This window comes from Acanthochromis polyacanthus, chromosome 3 (genome assembly GCF_021347895.1).
Source record: "Acanthochromis polyacanthus isolate Apoly-LR-REF ecotype Palm Island chromosome 3, KAUST_Apoly_ChrSc, whole genome shotgun sequence".
Lineage (NCBI taxonomy): Eukaryota > Metazoa > Chordata > Actinopteri > Pomacentridae > Acanthochromis > Acanthochromis polyacanthus.
Window position 1 is genome coordinate 30,640,951 of NC_067115.1, and position 19,834 is coordinate 30,660,784.

At 40.4% G+C, this 19,834-nt stretch overlaps 1 protein-coding gene across 1 annotated transcript in view; it reads right to left on the reverse strand.

Moving 5' to 3' along the window:
* frem3 (Fras1 related extracellular matrix 3) overlaps positions 1 to 19,834 on the reverse strand; it is a 46,409-nt gene that overhangs the window by 6,442 nt on the left and 20,133 nt on the right. Inside the window, exons 3-16 of the mRNA XM_022209877.2 lie at positions 13,891 to 14,037; positions 12,624 to 12,854; positions 12,386 to 12,511; positions 11,602 to 11,853; positions 6,323 to 6,472; positions 6,025 to 6,234; positions 4,980 to 5,177; positions 4,719 to 4,883; positions 3,364 to 3,546; positions 3,119 to 3,249; positions 1,982 to 2,140; positions 1,593 to 1,896; positions 1,371 to 1,502; positions 955 to 1,286 (exon numbers count right to left, since the gene is read on the reverse strand). Coding sequence (XP_022065569.2) covers positions 955 to 1,286; positions 1,371 to 1,502; positions 1,593 to 1,896; positions 1,982 to 2,140; positions 3,119 to 3,249; positions 3,364 to 3,546; positions 4,719 to 4,883; positions 4,980 to 5,177; positions 6,025 to 6,234; positions 6,323 to 6,472; positions 11,602 to 11,853; positions 12,386 to 12,511; positions 12,624 to 12,854; positions 13,891 to 14,037 — 2,720 coding nt within the window. The remainder of the gene's footprint in view (positions 1 to 954; positions 1,287 to 1,370; positions 1,503 to 1,592; positions 1,897 to 1,981; positions 2,141 to 3,118; positions 3,250 to 3,363; positions 3,547 to 4,718; positions 4,884 to 4,979; positions 5,178 to 6,024; positions 6,235 to 6,322; positions 6,473 to 11,601; positions 11,854 to 12,385; positions 12,512 to 12,623; positions 12,855 to 13,890; positions 14,038 to 19,834) is intronic.

Consider the following 19,834-nt stretch of genomic DNA (forward strand, 5'->3'; position numbering starts at 1 on the left):
TGGACTGGCGTCTAGGCCACCCACCAACAAATGGGATTTCTATATGAAAATATGCTCTTGTGGCTTGGTGGTTAGCATTTTTGCTTTGCAACTAAAGGATCCCTGGTTCGCGTCCAGACTTTTCCGAGATCTTTCTGCATGGAGTTTGCATGTTCTCCCTGTGTATGCGTGGGTTTTCTCTGAGTACTCTGGCTTCCTCCCGCAGTCCAAAAACATGTCCATGTTAATTTATGTTGTCATGTGATAGACTGGTGACCTGTCCAGGGTGTCCCCTGACTTCACCCTAAGTCAGCTGGGATAGACTCCAGCCCCCCATGACTCAAACGAGGATTAACCAGTGTAGAGATAATGGATGGATGGAAATGTGGCCTTGATGTAAATTTGCAGCAATGTTGCTGAAGGTTAATCACAAGGGTTTGTTACCACAGTCAATAAGCTATATTAGCTTCCTCCATTTAAGGACTGTTCACTGTCCTTAAATGGAGGATCAGTCCTGCATGTTTACGTCAGAGTTCAACCAAGTCTGACTGATTCCTTTAAAATAAATAAATAGTGCCAAAATATTGCATTTGTGTGTGGCTGTGTCTGAAATCATACCTTTTTTTAAATTGTGCATTGCAGCATCTTTGCTGTCTGCCATTTTTCTGAGTGTCAGAATTCGGAGTGTCTAAATGTCTTCATCAATATCCTCAAAAATTCAATGTCATGAGCACTAGTTTTAGCTAACAATCCCACAACACATTTTGTAGATGTAAAAATGACCATCGCAGTATTTTGTAGTTGCTAATGAAGACAAAGTAACAATGTTCATCCAAATCTCAATCTAGTGCTCACAGCTGAGTGACTGTTATAAAGGAAGTGATCAATGTAATAACAACGGGTGATATAGGAAAAAAACACGATTGGACCAAGCCTTAGATGCTTTCTTTCCTGTAGCTGTTACAAATTCCGTACCTGCCCATCGGTGCCGATGGAGCCTCCACAGTCATTCAGCAGCTCAGACATGTCATAGTAGCTGGTGAACTCCCAGAGGCAGGCCTCTAAGTTGAGGTTTCTGTAGAAGCGCAGAGAGTTGGCTGAACGCATGATAGTGTTGTATTGGTAGGGCGAAGTCTCCCCAATGATCTCAGGGTTCTTTGTCGCGTCTGTGATGAAGCCATGGCCGGTTTGAATCTCATTGAAGTCCAACAAGTTGGAGCAGCGGTGGTTGCCTACTCGTGTGCCGTCTGGACTCAGGGTGAGCTCAAAGTTGGACAGAGGTCTAGTGGAGATCACTGGCAACATGCCTGTTGAGAGATGGGAAAACGTAAATTCAATGGACCTCAGGTGAATTAATAAACAATAAATCAAAAGTTGTAACCAGTTCTCACCATCCATGTGAGGCATGTTGACGGTCAGTTTGATGAGGTTGGGGAAGTCGGGATCTTCGGGGCCCGTGTAGCGGATCTTAGCAGAGAAAGGCTCGGCTCCAACAGTACCTGGGACACGAGGCTGACACATACCTGCAAAGAGTTACGGTCAGTGAAACCAGTTAACTCCATACCTAACATGTACCTACAAGTGTTCAAAAGTTCCTTCTGCCTGTTGCTCACCTTCGTCTTTGCTGATCACAGCAATTGGACTTGACAGCTCCAGGCCAGCATCTCCATTGGTGTTGAAGGCTCTTGCTGCACACTGAACCCTGGAGCCAGCCTGGAAATAGATTGAATCCAAGGTGATGGACTTGGTGTTGGTGAAGAAAGTGTTGGTGTCCACCTCCCTCATGGGGCTGGTCACTCCATCTGATCCGGTGGGAGCACTGATGAGCCAGCGGTACTGGGTGAGAGTGTCGTTGATGTTCTCCGCAGCGCAGATGGATCCAGTTTTATCAAAGTCGTGGTACTTTGGGTTGCAGGCCTGGGAACAAATGCAAACAGGTCATAGAATGCAATAACTTTAAATAGTTTAGCCATATGACGGAAACAGAAAGTATAAAACTCACCGTCACGCATACAACAGGGTATCCATTGGGCGGGTGGGGCTTGTCTTTGGTTTTAGCTGTGTCGTCATACATGAGCAGAGAAACCACCTGAGGGACTGCAGGGAAGGTAACGTCTGCTACACTGTCCATCTCCTCAATGTACACAATGGCCTTGTTCATCTGTTAAGAAGAGGAAAGGTATCGTGAGCTGGCTGTCAACTTTAAAAACACTTACAAAACACTTACAGAAACATACTTTAACTTCCAAGCCAAAGCTGCTGAAGGGAAGAAGTATTATAGCCTTGGTTCAAGACAATCACTGTATTGGATCTTCACTAAAATTTTCAGATTTTGCATATCTGAATTAAGCCACAGAAAGTTTGTTTGCTTGCTTGTTGAACTGTCATTTATGCTTCAGAAAGTGTACTACCATGATACGCAGTAAATGCCATAACTTGAAGAACACGGAAAATCCATGCGGAAAAGATCCTGGGAAGGCCAGTACATAAGCCAGGGATCTTCTAGTTGCAAAGCGAAAGTGCTGACCACCAAGCCACTGCATAACCCCTAATGACTTTTCACAGATATTTTTAGTGTTGCAGAAAATGACCATTAACTATCCCTTGTACAAAGCCCTCACCGACTAGATTTAAGTATTCTCCCAAACAGAGTTATCCATCAAAATGCAACGTTTGATATACCTGGAATGAGATGCAGATTTAAAAATCTTTCTCCTATTAGAATAACCAATGCACAGCACTTGGCAGAGGACTCTTATGGGTTTATCGGTAAATTACACTAAAGCACTAAACAATTTAGCAGGTGTTGACCTATTTCTGTCACGTGAGCAGTACAGGACTGATGGAGAGTGTATGGGTAGAATGTCACAGTTCTGTTTATAGGTTTGTCTTCTGTTTGGCTCTGCAGGGACATTCCCATCAGCATCTCATTCCAGAGGGAAAAGCTTTTTATAAGACTGTGGTTCAGGCGCGCTGACAGCATTGCCAGCTGCTGTCTGCCTATTTTAACACAGGCTGACATGGCAGGGTGCACGTTAACGTGTGTAGATCTGCAGTACTGTAATCTTCGCATGCAGGACTTGCTGTTGATTTATATTTGTTTGTGTGTGAATGCTGTGCCATGTGGCCGTTGTCTCACCTGTATTTCAGCCACCATGTTGTCATCGGGTTTCATGTGGACAGTGAAGGCCTCTCTCATCTCTCTCTGACCGTCATACAGGATCTCAATCTCCACAAAGTGTTCCTTCTCGCCCTCCTTGAACTCAACGTCTGAGACACAGACAATAAAGTCAGCAAATATCAAAAAACATGAACACAAATTTATATCAGGAGGTATTGTGTGGGTGATTTTGTCACTGTGCAGTTACTGAACAAGGTTTTTACCCTCTGACAGCGGGTTGTAGTCGTCTCCAGAGGTTGCAGATCCATCCTTAGTGTGAATTCTTACCAATGAAACCTTCGAAGTGTCTCCAAAACGCAGAATAGGAATCTTCACTATTGCCACATCACCTTTCACCTGGGGCTCACGCACACTGTATTTTATCTCTGAGAAACGAATGATGGGCTCTAGAAAAAAAGAAAATAAAATTAAAGCTACAGGTAGCATTTGTTGGGTTGTCACATCCTTGCTGGTCAACTAATCCAAGCATGTCCACAAGGTAATGCTGTGACTGAAAGTGTAGTTCAGCCTATGGTCTTTTTGATGGCGACCTATCAAAACTGTACACCAGGTGGTGCTATTCCTGTGAATGTGCATAGTTCTAGGTATGTTATCAGGGCCGGACTATGATCACACATCTAAAGTTTGAGGCAGATTGGAGCATGAACAGGCTAGTTAGACAGCACTTCCTGTGTCATGGCGAATTGTCGTAATCCACGCGCTCAGACTTTTGGAGAGCATTTTGATCACTTTTAATCTGGTGTACATCCTGGCCAAATTTTAGATCTTTTGAGGTTACCCTGTTTGTGTGTATAACTTTCGAAAATGTGCAAAATTTGTCCCAAATCATCCAAAATATGACACATAATTCAAAATGGTCGACTTCCTGTTGTGTTTTAGGTATGGTTATCAATTACATTTTCGTACGACATGACGAGTTACTTCTGCCAAACAATTTCATAGCTATAGGTGACACATCGTGGTCCTAGAGCCGTTTCCAGGTGGCGATATTCAGCCATTTTGGCTCACACATTTGCAAGTTCCATAAAAGATTCTATTTTTCAGCAGTCCTGATGTGCAAATTTCCATGCATTTTCAAATATGTAGGCCTTCGGAAAAATAAAAAGAAGAATCCCATGGGTTTCTGTTAAAAAACAGTGCTTTTATCTCTTTATATACAATCTACAACTTAATAACCATAAACATGGAAATTAGTCTCTTTGTACTTTTAAATATAATTCATCCAAACTCAGACTTCCATAACAGAAGTGGTTTCTGTGACAGGAAAAATGAAGAAAAGGGAGAGTGATTTTTCTTTTTAATTTGGTGAAGACTTCTTTGATGTCAGATGCATTAAAAAAATTCAAATGACCCACTTGCACTTGTTTGCTTACTGAAAAATACACACTAATTTATTGTGTCAGCTGGAGCAGTTCTCGATGTGCTTTTCTAAAGTGCAAACCAGCAGTACTTTTTTCTGCTTTTTTCTTTTTTTCCCTGTTCATACTTGAGATATTTTGACCTTGTGTGTTTTACTTTACATCAGTTCATTTAAACTGCCTATTTTCACTCCACTCACTGTCTTTCTCATCTGTGACGGTGACCAGTGCTTCCTTCTGCTCCCCAATAGAGGCTCCGTATGAAGACTTGCTCTTGGGAGTTCCCAGTACCAGGCGGAACTCTTCGTCCTCCTCGTGGACAGAGTCGTCCATCAGGCTCACCACACAGGGCTTCTCGGTCTCACCTGCCGAGTAAATGCAGGTTGTAGAGAGCATAACAAACAGGAAGGGATTACAAAAGAACAAATAAGAGGGCGAGAGGGAGTTGAGGGATGCCTCACCTGGCATAAAAGTAATGACGGACGCATCGGTGTTGGGCCTCTCGCTGTAGTCCATCATGACCTGAGCAGAGCCTTGGCGAGTGTAGCAGCGCACCGTGGATCTGAGGCTGATGTCTCCACTGCGGTACACGATGGCTTTGACCTCTCCGTCCGATTCGTCCACTTTGTAGCTTCCTTCCTTAAACTGAACCTTCGGCACTGAAAAAAAAAATCAACCCGTTACAAGAAAATCTTTGTATGTTTGAGTGAAGATGGTGATTGGAGTTTCAATTTCAATTTCTAAGCACCAGTATATGGAAATACATACAGCAATGATAGATAATATTATAAGCAGATATAAGAAGATTTCAAAGTGCTGAACAATGGATTTGCCAACAAATGTAACTCAGTTAAAGAACTTTTTGTAATAGACTGGCATTTATGTGTATAAATAGGTAAATATTTAATTTAGACAAACATATGTATATAATACGTGAAAGTATATATGAAAGTTATACTTTACAATTTTTAAATGCTTAAAAAAAACAACAACAAAAAAGAACTTTAATGCCATATTAGGACATAATCCTGCCTATAAAGTATATTTATATTTGTATAATTAGATAATACATTAAGATAAATGTAAATATCTAGATATATCTTTCTAAATAAGTAATGTAAAATGTCCCCATATGTTCTCACAGCTATACTAACTGGCTATATTAACAATAAAACAAAGGGTAATAATAATAATAATTTAAATAAATACAAATTTATTGTTGGTTTTTCCTAAATTGTGTATAAATTGTAAAGTTTCACAGAGTTGCATCATCAAAGAACACAATAAAAATCACTGTTGGAGTGAACGTAGTATTTTTATGTTTACATAAATACATAATCATCAAAATGATATTTATAATATATATATATATATATATATATATATATATATATATATATATATATATATATATATATATATATATATATATGTATGTATATATATATACAGTAGGCTTGGACATGTTTTACATACATATGTTTTGCTTCTACATTTCCCACTCACAGTCAGTGACAGTATCATTGATGGTGATGGTCGTCTTGCTCGGTTCTCCTAACACAGCGTTCAGAGGCATCCGCAGCACCAGGTCGAAGGTCTCCAGCCCCTCCAGCTCCGGCTGACCCAGGTCATCCAGGATGGTCACTCTGAATGTCTGCATCGTCACCCCAGGGGCAAAGTCCAGGTTGCGACTTATACCCACGTAGTCCAGTCCAGCTGGAAAGCAGAGACAAAGACACTGAGCGACATGGTAATTTAAGATAATGACTGACTTCTACTGATTCTGTCAAGCTGCTGATTTTACCTTCTGCAGAAACAGGTTCGCTCTTCCTGGAGCGAACGGTGACGGTGGCGGTCTTGGACAGATCGGTTCCCGTCCTCCAGACTTTCACCTCCACGTAGCCTGAACTCTCATCCACCACATATTCAGGCTCCCCAAAGTACAGCGAAGGCTCTGTCAGATGTGGGAACAACAGGAAAGTAAATAGGTAAATAATTTCTATATTCTTTTATCACGGAAAGTAGTTTGCAAAATAACACAAAAAGCAGAAATGTATGACACAAACTTGGTATCATGTTGTTTTATATACAAGTTACTTCTTATTTAGCTGTTCTCTTTCTAACAAGAAGGGTGTTTTTTAAAAGTACAGAGCAACATAAGCTTTTAATTAACAGTGGGGTGTTTATGGTTTACTTTCCAGTGCACTGAGAAAACATGTTTTGTTCATATAATTCAAGATACTTTATCACACTTGCTATAAAAAGAAGAAGCGTGGATATTTTGGTAAAAAAGTAGCAAAGTGAGACCTAGACAGGCTGCAGTTTGCTGTCATGGGGCGATGGATGAATGAGTGGATGTGGAAGTAACTGTTCTTACTACAACCCGAGTCAGAATCTGTGGGGCTCAAACACTGAAACTGCAGTCAGACCGAACAGTTACTCGAGTGATGCAGCTAAAAGCAGGAAGAGGCTGTAAACACAAACTTTGGAAGATGGTATGTCCACTAATGTCCAGATTTTATTGTGTTTTTATCAAACATTTCTCTGCGTAAAGTGTCAACAGACAAGTTTTTTGTACTCTGGCTTGCCATTATGAAGTAAATGTTGACTTTACAACGTATTGACTATAGAATAATGACACCATTTAGATTTAGATTGCAGGTTTTTTTGTGCGTAGAAGAATTTACTGGTGCCTCCCAAAAAGGTTTTAGCCAGCACCAAAGGAAAGTCACCAGCACCTGAAGCATACTCAGGCATAAAAGACATTTTTCTTGAGCAAATGGTTAGAAATAAAAGGAAAATGCATAGATTGCTACTAGGGCAGTAGTCTCCAGGTCTACTGGCCCACTGAAATGCTCTCATCTGACCAAACTGCAACATGAGGAACCTGTGAACACTCCGACATCATCACAACTAAACTCATTAGCATTTACGAAATGATTACTCAGAGACGGCTCCAAACTGACACGTCAAATAAACTGGCGCTGTGGTTGCATTTTGTGTCCAAAAAGTAGAGTGGAAACTTTGCAAATATTAGTTTTTGCGTCACAGCTCAACAACCAGCATGGCAGATCATCTAAAAACAGCAGCTAACTTGTCTTGTTTGTCTGCCTCGACTCTATCATTTCAGTATAAAATAACCTGGTTAAGCCTATTTAATACACTGAAAATTCTAGTTTTTATGCATATTTGTGATTGATTTAGGCTAACGAGGCTACACTGGAGGGTTCACTGTGGGTTTCAGTGAATCTAGAGTTAATGTTTTTCCCCAGACTACCATTCAATGTTCAGCAGCTTTGCACTCAGGTTCAGGGACAGATGCATCAGTAGTTCAGCAAATGCCCTCATTTTTTACTCAGCACAGGAAGAGAGCTGTCATCCATCTTATCCTGTCCTCCTGCAACCTTCCTCCCCCACCTAACTAAATCCAGACAGCTCCGTCTGAACCCAACGCCAAAAAGTTGAGGATACGCCTGGAGAATAAGGTCTGTATGCGCACACAGAATGATGTTCCTGCTTTCTGATGTTAGAGGAGCTGATAAGGAGCTGGGTGAGGAGGGGGGAGGCAGAGACACAGAGGCAAGCGTCCACTTTGCAAAGGCCGAGGGCAAGAATTCAGACTCCTGGCACACATTGTCAATTCATCTCTCTTCACTTCTGTATAAAGCTTGTTTTCATCACACTGTGTCCAGCCAGCGCTCTTAGAGATCAACTGATAGACATACAGATTCAGGCCTTCAGCCAATCAGCAAATACTTAGACGGAAAGGAGAGAAAAGGTAGGGATGGAGGAATTAGTCAATTTGTAAATGTGCTTTACAGATTAGGTGTAAGCCAGTGAAAAGAACAAGGTTTGGGTTGTTCAAAATCCTATTTCCCATAATAATGTAATTCGAAATAACTTTTAATCTGTTAATAAATGTTTGTGGTTAACTCACTTTCTAATGTCCTGTCCACAATTACCAATGAAGAAAAGCTCTCATAAACAATGTTTGCAATAATCCCAATTAGTGTTCGACAAGAAACCAATCAAAGGGTCATTCCAGAATTCGGGGACATTTTATGTCCCACCCATCAAATTTCAAATAATCCACGTATAAAATACTAAAACATGCAGTTGTGTAAATTTACTCGTCCTGAGACCAAATCATAAAAAAAATAGAAGAGAAAAACATTTGAAAATACACTGCCAGTCACTGCTCTTGGTTGTTGCCGCTTGAGCACAAACAGTAGAAGTTGACGCTCGCTGTGACCAATAACTGATGTAGAGGAAGGATTCCTGGCACGCTTTCAGTGTCTTTCTGCCTCTATTTAGTACCAAGGGGGCTGGGAGAAGTGGAAGCGAGTGCCAACATGGCAACCTTAAGATCAGTGGGTGAAGAAGCAAACAAATAAAGTAACAATAGAGGCTTCCATGTTGGCAAAAGTCCAAACCACAAGTTTACTCAGGCAGGCAGATGGTTTTACACATAGACACACATACAGACACTGAACCAGATTTACGGTGTAGTGTTACTTCAGGACCCACCAAGAAGTAGAACCACAATAGAGCTCCACACTGAGAAGTCCTCTGTTGTCTCTTCACATGTCTGGGAATGCACGCTGATTATTTATACATAAAGCTCATTGTACTACAAGCAAGTGCAGAAAATTTGCTTTGGTGGGGGGTTGAAGAGATTGAAAGAAAAAGTGAGGAAAGCACAATGAGCTTAGCATTACTGGTTGCAGAGGAAAGACAAAGAATGGAGGAAATTAAGAATTTGAAGGTAACAGTTTGTCAAATTTATTAGGACATTTTCTTTGCTGGATCACATCCAATGAGATTTGTGACTGATGTCTTCAAAAATCTCATTCTTTCTCAGGTTTAAATGCAGCAGTATCTTTAACAGAAACAGACAAGATCGTCTTGAATACCATTAAGCAGATGGACGGAGGAAAAACATGCCAGTCATTTGGACTCTTTGCACAATGGTACCCCTCTCTCTCTACCACCTGCCTTTTGGTCCCTGTAGACAAAAAGATGCCCCCTGTTTCCCTCTGAGCTCCCCTGAATGCCAATGAGGACGGGGGTCGCTCTAGGAGCACGGCGAGGTTTCAAAGCCTTTTATCTGTGGGGCTAAAAGCACAGCACAACATGCACCGAGGCCTCCAGTCTGACGCTCAACACCTGTCTATTGTTATCTTGTATCTCGCGCTCAGACAGGCAGAATGTGGTGGGTAAATGAAGCGGGGTGTGTAAACAGAGCCATTAGACTCAGGCATGGGAAAGGAAATGGACCTGAAAATACTGTAAAGCCTCTAAGGCTAGCAGCTCAGCCTCCCAGGCCTTTGCTGTGGCGACTGTGGTGATGGTGCTACCTGTGCATCTTGAGTGGATTCATATTGAGCAGATAGCAAAATGGAAACATTAAAGGCAACAGGATCTACCACACCTATAGCCCCCTTTTTAACTCTTATGTCTATGTGTACACTACCGCTCAAAAGTTTGGGGTCACTTAGAAATGTCCTTAGTTTCGAAAAGAAAAGCGGTTTTATTCAATGAAGATAACATTAAATGAATCAGAAATCCAGTCTAGACAGCTGGAAACGGCTGATTTTTAATGGAATATCTCCATAGGGGTACAGTGGAACATTTCCAGCAACCATCACTCCTGTGTTCTAATGCTACATTGTGTCAGCTAATGGTGTTGAAAGGCTCATTGATGATTAGAAAACCCTTGTGCTATTATCAGTCGCTGTCCTCTGATAAAACTGGCAGAGGGAGACAAGGATATGGTTGAAGCCCTGGAGCTGTCTGATGATAACTAAGACTCATGGATGTTGAGTATTTCCCACATTTACCATTTATATTTACAGTATTTTTGGACTTTTTTTGTTAGCACATGACTAAAAGTGGGAGTTTTCCTGGGAAACATGAACTTGTTTGGGTGAGCCCAAACTTTTGAACGGTAGTGTATGCATAAATTCAAGACAAAGGCCAAAGAAGGAAAAAGATTCAAGGGAAAAGGGTGATAATACTTTGCAAATGTGCTTTTTAAAATCCTGTTGATGAGCAAAAGTTCAAAAGCGTACAGAAAGCAGAAGACAGAGGCTAAAGTCAAGTGTGTTGTGACAAACTATCACACTCACATTCACACCTACAGACAATTTAGAGTGACCAATTAACCTCAGCATGGGAGGAAGCCGGAGAACCTGGAGAAAACCCACACATCCACAAGGAGAACACGCAAACTCAATGCAGAAAGATCTCTGGAAGGCCGAGACATGAACCCTGGATCTTCTATCTGCAAGTGGCGGTGAAAGTGCTAACCACCACATCACTGTGAAACAGAAACTTCAATTCTTATATATTTTTTGTCATAGTTTACTATAAACCACCAACACTAATATTCAGAGTTACAGAAGTCAGTATGATCAAATATTTTGCAAATATGAACCTGGTCTTCATTTGTCAGCTTCATGAATCAACTTACTGCTACATATTAATGGTGTAAACTGATTAGACACACTGATTAAACACACTTGCCTGGTGTGTTTCCAAGCTGCATCCTCACAGTTTGTGCAGAAGAAGACATGTTGCACTTCTTCCATTTGTTAATATTTAAATGTGAGTAATAAATCATGTGTTGCTTTGCTATTGATAGGCAGTTTAAAATAAAAAACAATGACAGAAAAACATACCTGAAACCAGTAAAATCTATCTGCAATGATTTTATGATGTCACTGCTTTATTTATTTTGCATATTTATTTACAGATTCTAAATGGAGATTTTTCCATCCATCCATCCAAAGCAAAATGATTATTTTCTTTGAATCAAAGATGACAAAAACAAGAACATGTCAAGGCCAGAATGCATTTCATAGGACTGATGACTATTCCAAGAACTGCTCCGTCATTTGATGCTCATTTGGCAAACTTTGGCAAACCGAAAATAAATAAACACAAATTATTCCTTTAAACATCCTATTAACTTGTGTTTTTGATTCTCTGTTTCTGTTTCCATCCATCCATCCATCCATCCATCCGTTAAACTGACTCCACATAGAAACTTAAAGTTTTCCTGAATGACAAGAGTCCACTCACCATCATCACTGTCTGCCAGAATGGTGACTTTGGCAGATGGGAAGTTGGCGCCCAGCTGTCCGCCCATGGCCATACTGAGGCTGACGTTGAAGCTCTCCTCCTCCTCATACAGGGAGTCGTCGATGATAATGATGCGGCAGACTTTTTCCCGCTCGTCCTTATCAAAGCGCAGCACACTGGTGTGGTCCTCGGGCCGGGTGATGTAATCAGAGTAGGACAGGACGGTGCTGGGGATGGTGCCTGTGGCGGTGCCTGAGGAATTATGGGAATGGAGAGAGGACATGAGATGAAACTTCACTTATCCTGGTAGAGATGCTAGCATAATGAAGTTACAGGGTCCGTAATTTTAAAGAAAACATTTCAGCACATTAGAGAAATGCTCCAGCTGTAATAATTGAGTTAAGTAAAAAGTGAAAAATGTAAATATTTTGTTTGAATCAATAGATGATAGTAAAACATTAATGCAAAAGAGAGAAGTTTGTTGCTGCAATGTTCAAAAGTTTGGGGTCACCCAGACAATTTCATGTTTTCCATAAAAAACTCACACTTTTATTCATGTACTAACATAACTGTACAAGGGTTTTCTAATCATCAATGAGCCTTTCAACACCATTAGCTAACAATGTAGCATTAGAACACAGGAGTGATGGTTGCTGGAAATGTTCCTCTGTACCCCTATGGAGATATTCCATTAAAAATCAGCCGTTTCCAGCTAGAATATATAAATGCTAAAGTTTCCACTAGTTCTTACATAAAACAGAATTTACAACCAAATTCATCTCACCTTGCTGAGTGTAACAAACCACCATGAGTTCCTGGCTGGCATCTCCTGAACGTCGGACCGGCACCAACAGCTCTCCAATGTCCTCTTCTATCTTGAATTCAGCTTGAGGAATGAAGACCATTGATTCTATTTTGGGAAGAAAAGTAAGAAAAGGTCATTGACAATAGTAACAAAATATTTATATATTTGAATAAACAGGTCCACATTAGCATTGTTGCTCAAAACACCAGATTCCTACCATCTCCAGGGTCCACAATCTCCACGGTTGCCGTGTCTGGATACTCCAGCACCGCCATGACTGGGTCTGACAGCTGTATCTCAAAGGTCTCTGAGGTCTCAAACTCCTGGTCTGTGAAGATCTTCACCTTCCAGGTGGCTGTAGTCTGGCCTGGGTTGAACTGGACCTGCTTCTGGGATTTACCACGGAAGTCTTTGTCCTTCTCAGCTGTGCCATCCTTAGTTGCAATACCTAAGGGAGAGCGGTGCACGTGTTTTAAAGTTGAAGCAATTTTTAGAGACACTTAGACTCCTGATAGCTGTATTTTATCCCAGTGATTCTCCAGTGTTTCAAACAGAATTCAAGTCTCAGCATGGCTCAGTGGGTAGAGTGGCCGTCTTGTAACTGGAAGGTTGCTGGTTTGATCCTCGGCTCGTTGAGCTCATGTCGAGGTGTCCCTGAGCAAGACACCTAACCCCTAATTGCTCCTGATGGGTTGTGGTTAGTACCTTGCATGGCAGCTCCCACCATCAGTGTGTGTGAATGTGACATATCATCATGTAAAGCGCTTTGGATAAAAGTGCTATATAAATACAACCATTTAGCATTACAACAATGTAGATCAGGATTTAGAACCAGGTACAGTGGGCTCATCTGTAGCAGCATTTATAGTCATTCTTGTAGTCTTGTTCCTTTGGTCCTCCTGTAGATTGTAACATGTTGCCATAAATCTTCTTCATCTAAGTGTGAGATGCAGCCAAACAGAGCAGCATAGCTGACATATCATGGTGACCTTTGCTAGTAAAGGTTCGAAGTGCTTTCAGCTGAACCACTTTTACAGACAAGACAGGAAATGGAGCAGTAACCAAACAAGGGAAACAAAAGCTCTGCGCCTTTAGGGTTGTAAGCATGGTGTTGACTTTTCAGTTTTCTTTAGGTTGACTGTAGGGTTAAGCTGAGAACACCTTCAAGGAATGTGGATAGATTTTAGGTAAAGCAGTACGGTCATGTTTTATTGCAGGTCTGGCCTTTAAAATGAAACATAAATAGCATAATAAAATCTCAGGGGACAGTTAAAGGGGCAATAATTCATTGTTAAAATGTCACTTTAATGAAGGGCTGCATGTTGTCATCACCGTCATATCAGTTTAGGAGAAGGTCGAGTAGCAAACCAAAAGAAAACCTCAGAATTATGCTCAAATCTCTAACGATAATCTATCTTCTGCAATATAAAGTTGTAAATCAGTTGGGTTCCCCAGAAACCGAACAAATGACTCTCAGTACTTACCGACAAAGGAGGTTTCTCCCAGGTAACCTCTGCGTTTGAGCGTCACCTCCAGGAATTTGGCATCCTCGTCCACCAAGTAGTATTCCTTCTCCAGAGAGATCCAGGCCCAGTTGAGGCGGAAAGGCTGAGGTTTCAGTTTATTCCCACCTACAGAAAGGGGAGGGAAAAAAGTTTACCACACCTTTCAAAACTTTTCTTAAATAAACAGTATTCTATTTTGCTCATTCTAGGAGGAAATCTGCTCTGGGATACAAAATCTTTTCTAAACCTCACGTCAAAGGGCCTCAAGAAGAGTTGCCCTTCTTTATGTTTCTTCAGATATTCCACCTCTATTTCATGCTTTGTCTTATTCTGAATCCTAAAAATGGCACGATAAACAGATATTCTGTATATTGTTTGCGTTGTTTTGTTTTTAACTGCTCATGTCCCTGCTTTATAATTCCCCCACAAAAAACATGAAGTCCAAGTGCGAACAGGATTTTTACAGGGCAGAGAGTCTTTGTTTTCTGCACTAATGACCTCAAAAGAACTGCAAAGGGTCATATACTTCTGGTTTTGCCAAATTAGCACTAAACCTGTTTGCCTAAACCAATATTCTTATCTTAGCCAGCAGTGGACAGTAAATACATTCACTCAAGTACCATGCCTATGCTTACTTCTGAGATTGTTTTACTTCGTTATTTCCACTGTATTTATTTCTTTGTTTCCTAATCATCAATTAGCCATCAATTAGCAACATGATTAGCTAACATAATGGTTGTTGGAAATGTTCCTCTGTACCCCTATGCAGATAATCCATTAAAAATCAGCTGTTTCCAGCTAGAATAGTCATTTACCACATTAACAATGTCTAGACTGGATTTCTGATTCATTTAGCATCATCTTCATTGAAAAAAAATGCATTTCTTTCAAAAATAAGGAAATTTCTAAGTGACCCCAAACTTTTGAACGGCAGTGTAAATGTACTTTGACTTAAGCAGGATTTTTTAATACAGGTTATTCTGATCAGCGTAGTCAGCATGTTCACCAAATAGTACTGAGGCATTAAATTTGGACCTGCAGGCTTCATCTTCTTAAATAAGCACTTGTATTATCTGTGAAGTATGCCCTGCTTGTAAAGCTTCTTAGAAACAAGACAGCTCTAAAGCCCACAATGAACACACTGCTCCACAGCTACAGACCCGATCCTTAATCCACACTATCTCATGACTCGTGTAATCCCTCTAACTGTCAGCTCAGTTTTGGTCAGTGACTTGATACTGACTGCTTAAGTGATATTTCAGATAATAGGCTCTGCTCCATAATCTTAAATTTTTTTTAACAACAGCGGCGACGTCTTATCCTTCATTGAGAGGAGCCTAGTGACCTGTGACTTGTGATGTGAAATGGGTTAGGCTCAGTGGATTCTTTGGATCATGGAGGTTAGAGAAGGCCGCCTCTCTTCAGTTTTTCCCGGCTGGTCACATGGACAGCAGCCCTGATGACCTGACTCAAAGATGCTTGGAGGAGTGAGAGAACTTCATTGAAGAAGCATTTGGTAGTACAAATTTGTTCTCAAGGCCTCAAAAATGATTAAAAGACAAAGGTGAACTAGAAATTGTAGCACTGATAGGAGAATTTAGAAATGCAATTAGTGCACAGAGAACTAGAAAAGCACTCAGAGAGCACAGTACTCCTCCAAAGCTGCCCATTCCCCCACATGGCATTGTCAGAAATGCAGCATTTGTTTATTAGTTATTGATGATCAGAAATCACATACACATAAACATAGAATGGTTCCATTTAATATAGATGTACCCACAAACAAAATGACCTTACGCCGAGCACAGGCGTGTGTTATGCATGTGCATGTTTTGTACGGATACCAAATCACATGACCTAAATATGTAGCAGGCGTCGGGAACTGATGGGACTCAAAAACACCCCCACAATTTAATCTGTTGTTCCTTGTATGATTTCCAACGGATAAATCCTGATAAGTCCACAGCGGTGGATTTGTAGTAGGATCACAATCATGTGATTGTCAGCAGGCAGCTGCTGTAGTGTTCACTTGTTGTCATAGTTACAGTGATGTCATGCCACTATCTCACAATGATAGAGATCTTTAACAAATCCATGGATCCAGACTAAAAGTCGCATCGCTGCCAAAATCTAATCACTTGGTTCTTGTGTCATTTCTGACCTTCATGGAAAATTTCATCCAAATCTGTTTGTCCGTTTTTGACTAATGTTGCTAAAAGACAGACAGATGGACAAACCAACGCTCCACCTCCTCGGCAGAGTAGAAAGGAGCCTCTGCTTGCCCTCACAATAAACCAGCATTGAGCTCAGTTTTGCCTCAGTGAGGTAGAAAGGGGCTGCAGCCTTTCTGCTCTGTGACTGAGGAGAATGAAAACACTGGGGGGCTGAGTGTGGCTATTCAGGACGGGATGGGGGCCATTTCCTCAAACCCACATGTCAACATTGAAGCCAAACCACAACAGGGACAAAATCACAGTCACCAAAAGGTAGATTCAGATGTGACTGAAAAAAAATAGGGATCTTCTTAACTCTATTAAGCCAGCGTAGTGCCGGCGCTATGATTGCATATAATTTTTGATTGGCAGCAGGTTCGAAACCAGATAAGATAGATAGATTGATCATTGTTTTTGCAAATAAATCTGGGGAGTTAGGCTAACATTTCACACATTCACCAGGTCTCAGAGCACTTTTTCGTTGCAGTGATGGGTTTGTAAAAATACACAATGAAGTGCACATAACAATAAAAATCTTTATAAATGAGATCACTGATTTGATTTGATTTATTTGGATCCCCATTAGCTATGGCAATGCCAAAGCTATTCTTCCTGGGGTCCATCACTGAAAATTGTGCAACATTTTTACTTTTTTTTTTTTTTTTTTTACAAATTTGAGGGATACAGTTATGCAATTTCTGTATTTTGAAATATATGTGAAAAAAGCAAAAAACGATTTTCATGTTTTTAGGTTTATTTCACCTTTTTTTTTAGCAATTTATTGTAGTAATTAAGACATACGTAAATATATATTATTATAATTTGGGCCCTAAGTGTTGTATTGATGTAATACAAATAAAAATACTACAGAATTGCACTACAGCATGTAAAAATGTAAGAATATATCCTGGCAGACTTGCACAATGGTAGGTCCTAAAGGGGAACTTTGGTTTTTTTCTGAAATCGCGCGATAGCTCGCACCAACACTGGTGCTTTGCCGCGAGCTCTTGCGCGATTTCGGAACGAGATTTGCTTTCTAGCGTCCTGAGATTTGGATACAGACCACAACAAATAGCGATCGCCAGGTAATATGGAGGTTTTCTTTCCCTTCTCATCTCTCGTATGTTGTGGAACACTCATTGAGACTATCTGAGCTGGTCAGTGTGGGAAAAAAAGCACGTTAGGGCGGACTTTGACGCGGGGGGGCAAGTTGCCCCATACTTTTCGCTAGCTGAGCTGCTAGCTGAGCTGCTAAGCTGCCTGCCTGGCTAAATAGTGGAGCTATGTCGAAAATTCATTTCTCCATCACTCACATGTATGAAATGACATATGAAAACAGACCCCAGGTTGAAAAAAACCGAAGTTCCCCTTTAAAGGGTTGATTAGCTGGAAAATACGACGATAAGAAAATAAACATGGTGACCTTTTTCCATTTCTTGCCACGCAACATTCCATAGAAGTGACAGGAACTGCATTTCCTCTGATTTTGCATGCAATCTACCCTCACAGATGAACACATGAATGCAATCCTCCCTTTGCGAAGCCAAAGGGTGGCAGAGCTGTCCTCAGCCGTGCTCAGGTTTCCTGCAGTCGTGGCTAAAAATACAGGAAACACTCATCATGTCTGTTTTTGCTCGCCCCAAATTCTTGAAGTGTTCATAGTCCATGCACCACAAAATGATTTTAGACAAAACATGCCTTTTGTTGTTTTCTGTGCAGAATTTAAACTGCACAAAGAAAATACTTCCTACTGGCAAGACTTGAGCTTAATCTGGACTCAAGATGGAATCTGCTCCTTGTCTTCACTAGGAAATACCCTCATTCCACCCTGACATACAGCTACAAAAAAAAAGAAGAAGAAAAGAAAGTCTCTGACAAACTTCAATTATCATTAGTTTCTGTGCAGGAAAAAGTGTGTCCTGGCAGTTGGCCCCGTTTGGAGCTGATATGAGGAGAAGCTTAGTCAGTGGCTATCATGGAGGATTATCAAATGAACACGGCCAAGACAAAAAGCTGCTTCTGTTTTGGCATCGAGCAATAAGGCAGCTTTAGGTTTCCATGTTACTACAAGGAGTGAAACAATGGAGGTTTTATGAGCCACAGCTATTGACTGCTATTTCACAGACTGCTGCAGAATACCTGAAGGACAAAAACACAGGACTTTTATTGCATTCAAAATACTTTGTGATGAATTTTTGCAGCAGTTGTCTGTAAATGGACACATTAGAACCAACTCATGCATCTCCTTCTGCTGTTGTCCAGTCCTGATTGCAAACATTGATTGGACTGATTGGAAAAAAGAGCAGCTTGTTTAGGGAATTTAATTGAGTCTTTAGTGGCATCAAAACAATGTTTCCTCTTCTTGTGCTAACAATTTTTGCTGTTTTCAGAGCCAGTAATGCATCTGCAAGCTCACATTATGTCTCCTTTCTGTCACTAAAAGCAAAAAAACGTCAAAACTAAAAGAAAACCAACACTAGGACTGAAGTGAATGAGGGACATCTGTCAGCAGGTGTTTTCCCTTAGCTGTAAAGACATGTCAGACAGTGACTTTACTCTAGATCAGGGGTGTCAAACATGACCTCCAGAGGGTCTAATCTGGCCCGTGGGATGATTTTGTAAAGTGTAAAAAATTACAAAGAAGACATTAACTGCAAATTGTAAAATTATAAAACTATAAATTTAGGATAATTTCTTGACCATGACAAGTTGTTTTGATCATAAAGTAAAATACTAGATTGTTCATTGTTCTTTTGTCATTTTGTTTCACATTTTTGTAATATTTTTTTGTTGTTTTTTGTCTGACGTTTGTCATTTGTCTCGTGTTTATGTCATTTTGTTTCCCGTTTTTGTCCTATTGTGCTTCCCTTTTGTCTCACTTGTGTTTTTTGTCATATTTTTGTCATTTTGTGTTTTGCTTCGTCGTATTTTGTCTCGATTTCGTCATTTTGTGTCTTTTTTGTCTCAGATTGTGTCAATTGTCTCATTTTTTGTCACTTTGTAGCTTTTTGTCACATTTTTTTGTCTCTTTTTTGTTTTGTTTTGTTTCATGTCATTTGTCTCATTATTTTGTCATTTTGTGTCTCATTTTGTCTTGTTTTGTTGTTTTTTTGTCTTTTTTTAATCTGGCTTTTGTCGTTTAGATCATAAAGTAAAATATTATATCATTCAGCTCCAGATACCTGTGACTAAAGAGACTTTCGTGCCTTATAGATCTGGAAGTTGTAATGTGTAAATGATGAACTGAGGCAGAATGTTGTTAAAATTGAACTTATTTTTCTTAAAAAATTCCAGGTTGTTCATGATTTTTTGTACAAAGATAATTACTTAAATGTGAATATTTTCAGAATGTACTTTTTTGCACTAAAACAAAAGAAAGATTTGGAGTTGTGGTTATTTCTACGTTATTATGCTCTGGTTTTACTCGTGTGGCTGACTTGAGATCGAATTGGGCTGAATGTGGCCCCTGAACTAAGATGAGTTTGACACCCTTTGTCTAGAATAACTGCCCTCATTGCTGTTTAAAATGCTTGTTTCATATCATGCTTTATTTCCGAGCTCTTTCTCAATGTATTCCTATGGCGTGCAGAAACTATCCATCCTTGTTTGCTCACACAAAATCACAGAGATCAACACAACCTCAGGAGGAGCAACGGCAAGCAGAGCTGTTTTCTGGCTACGAACATCAAAGCAAAGATCTCCTTCAGTCT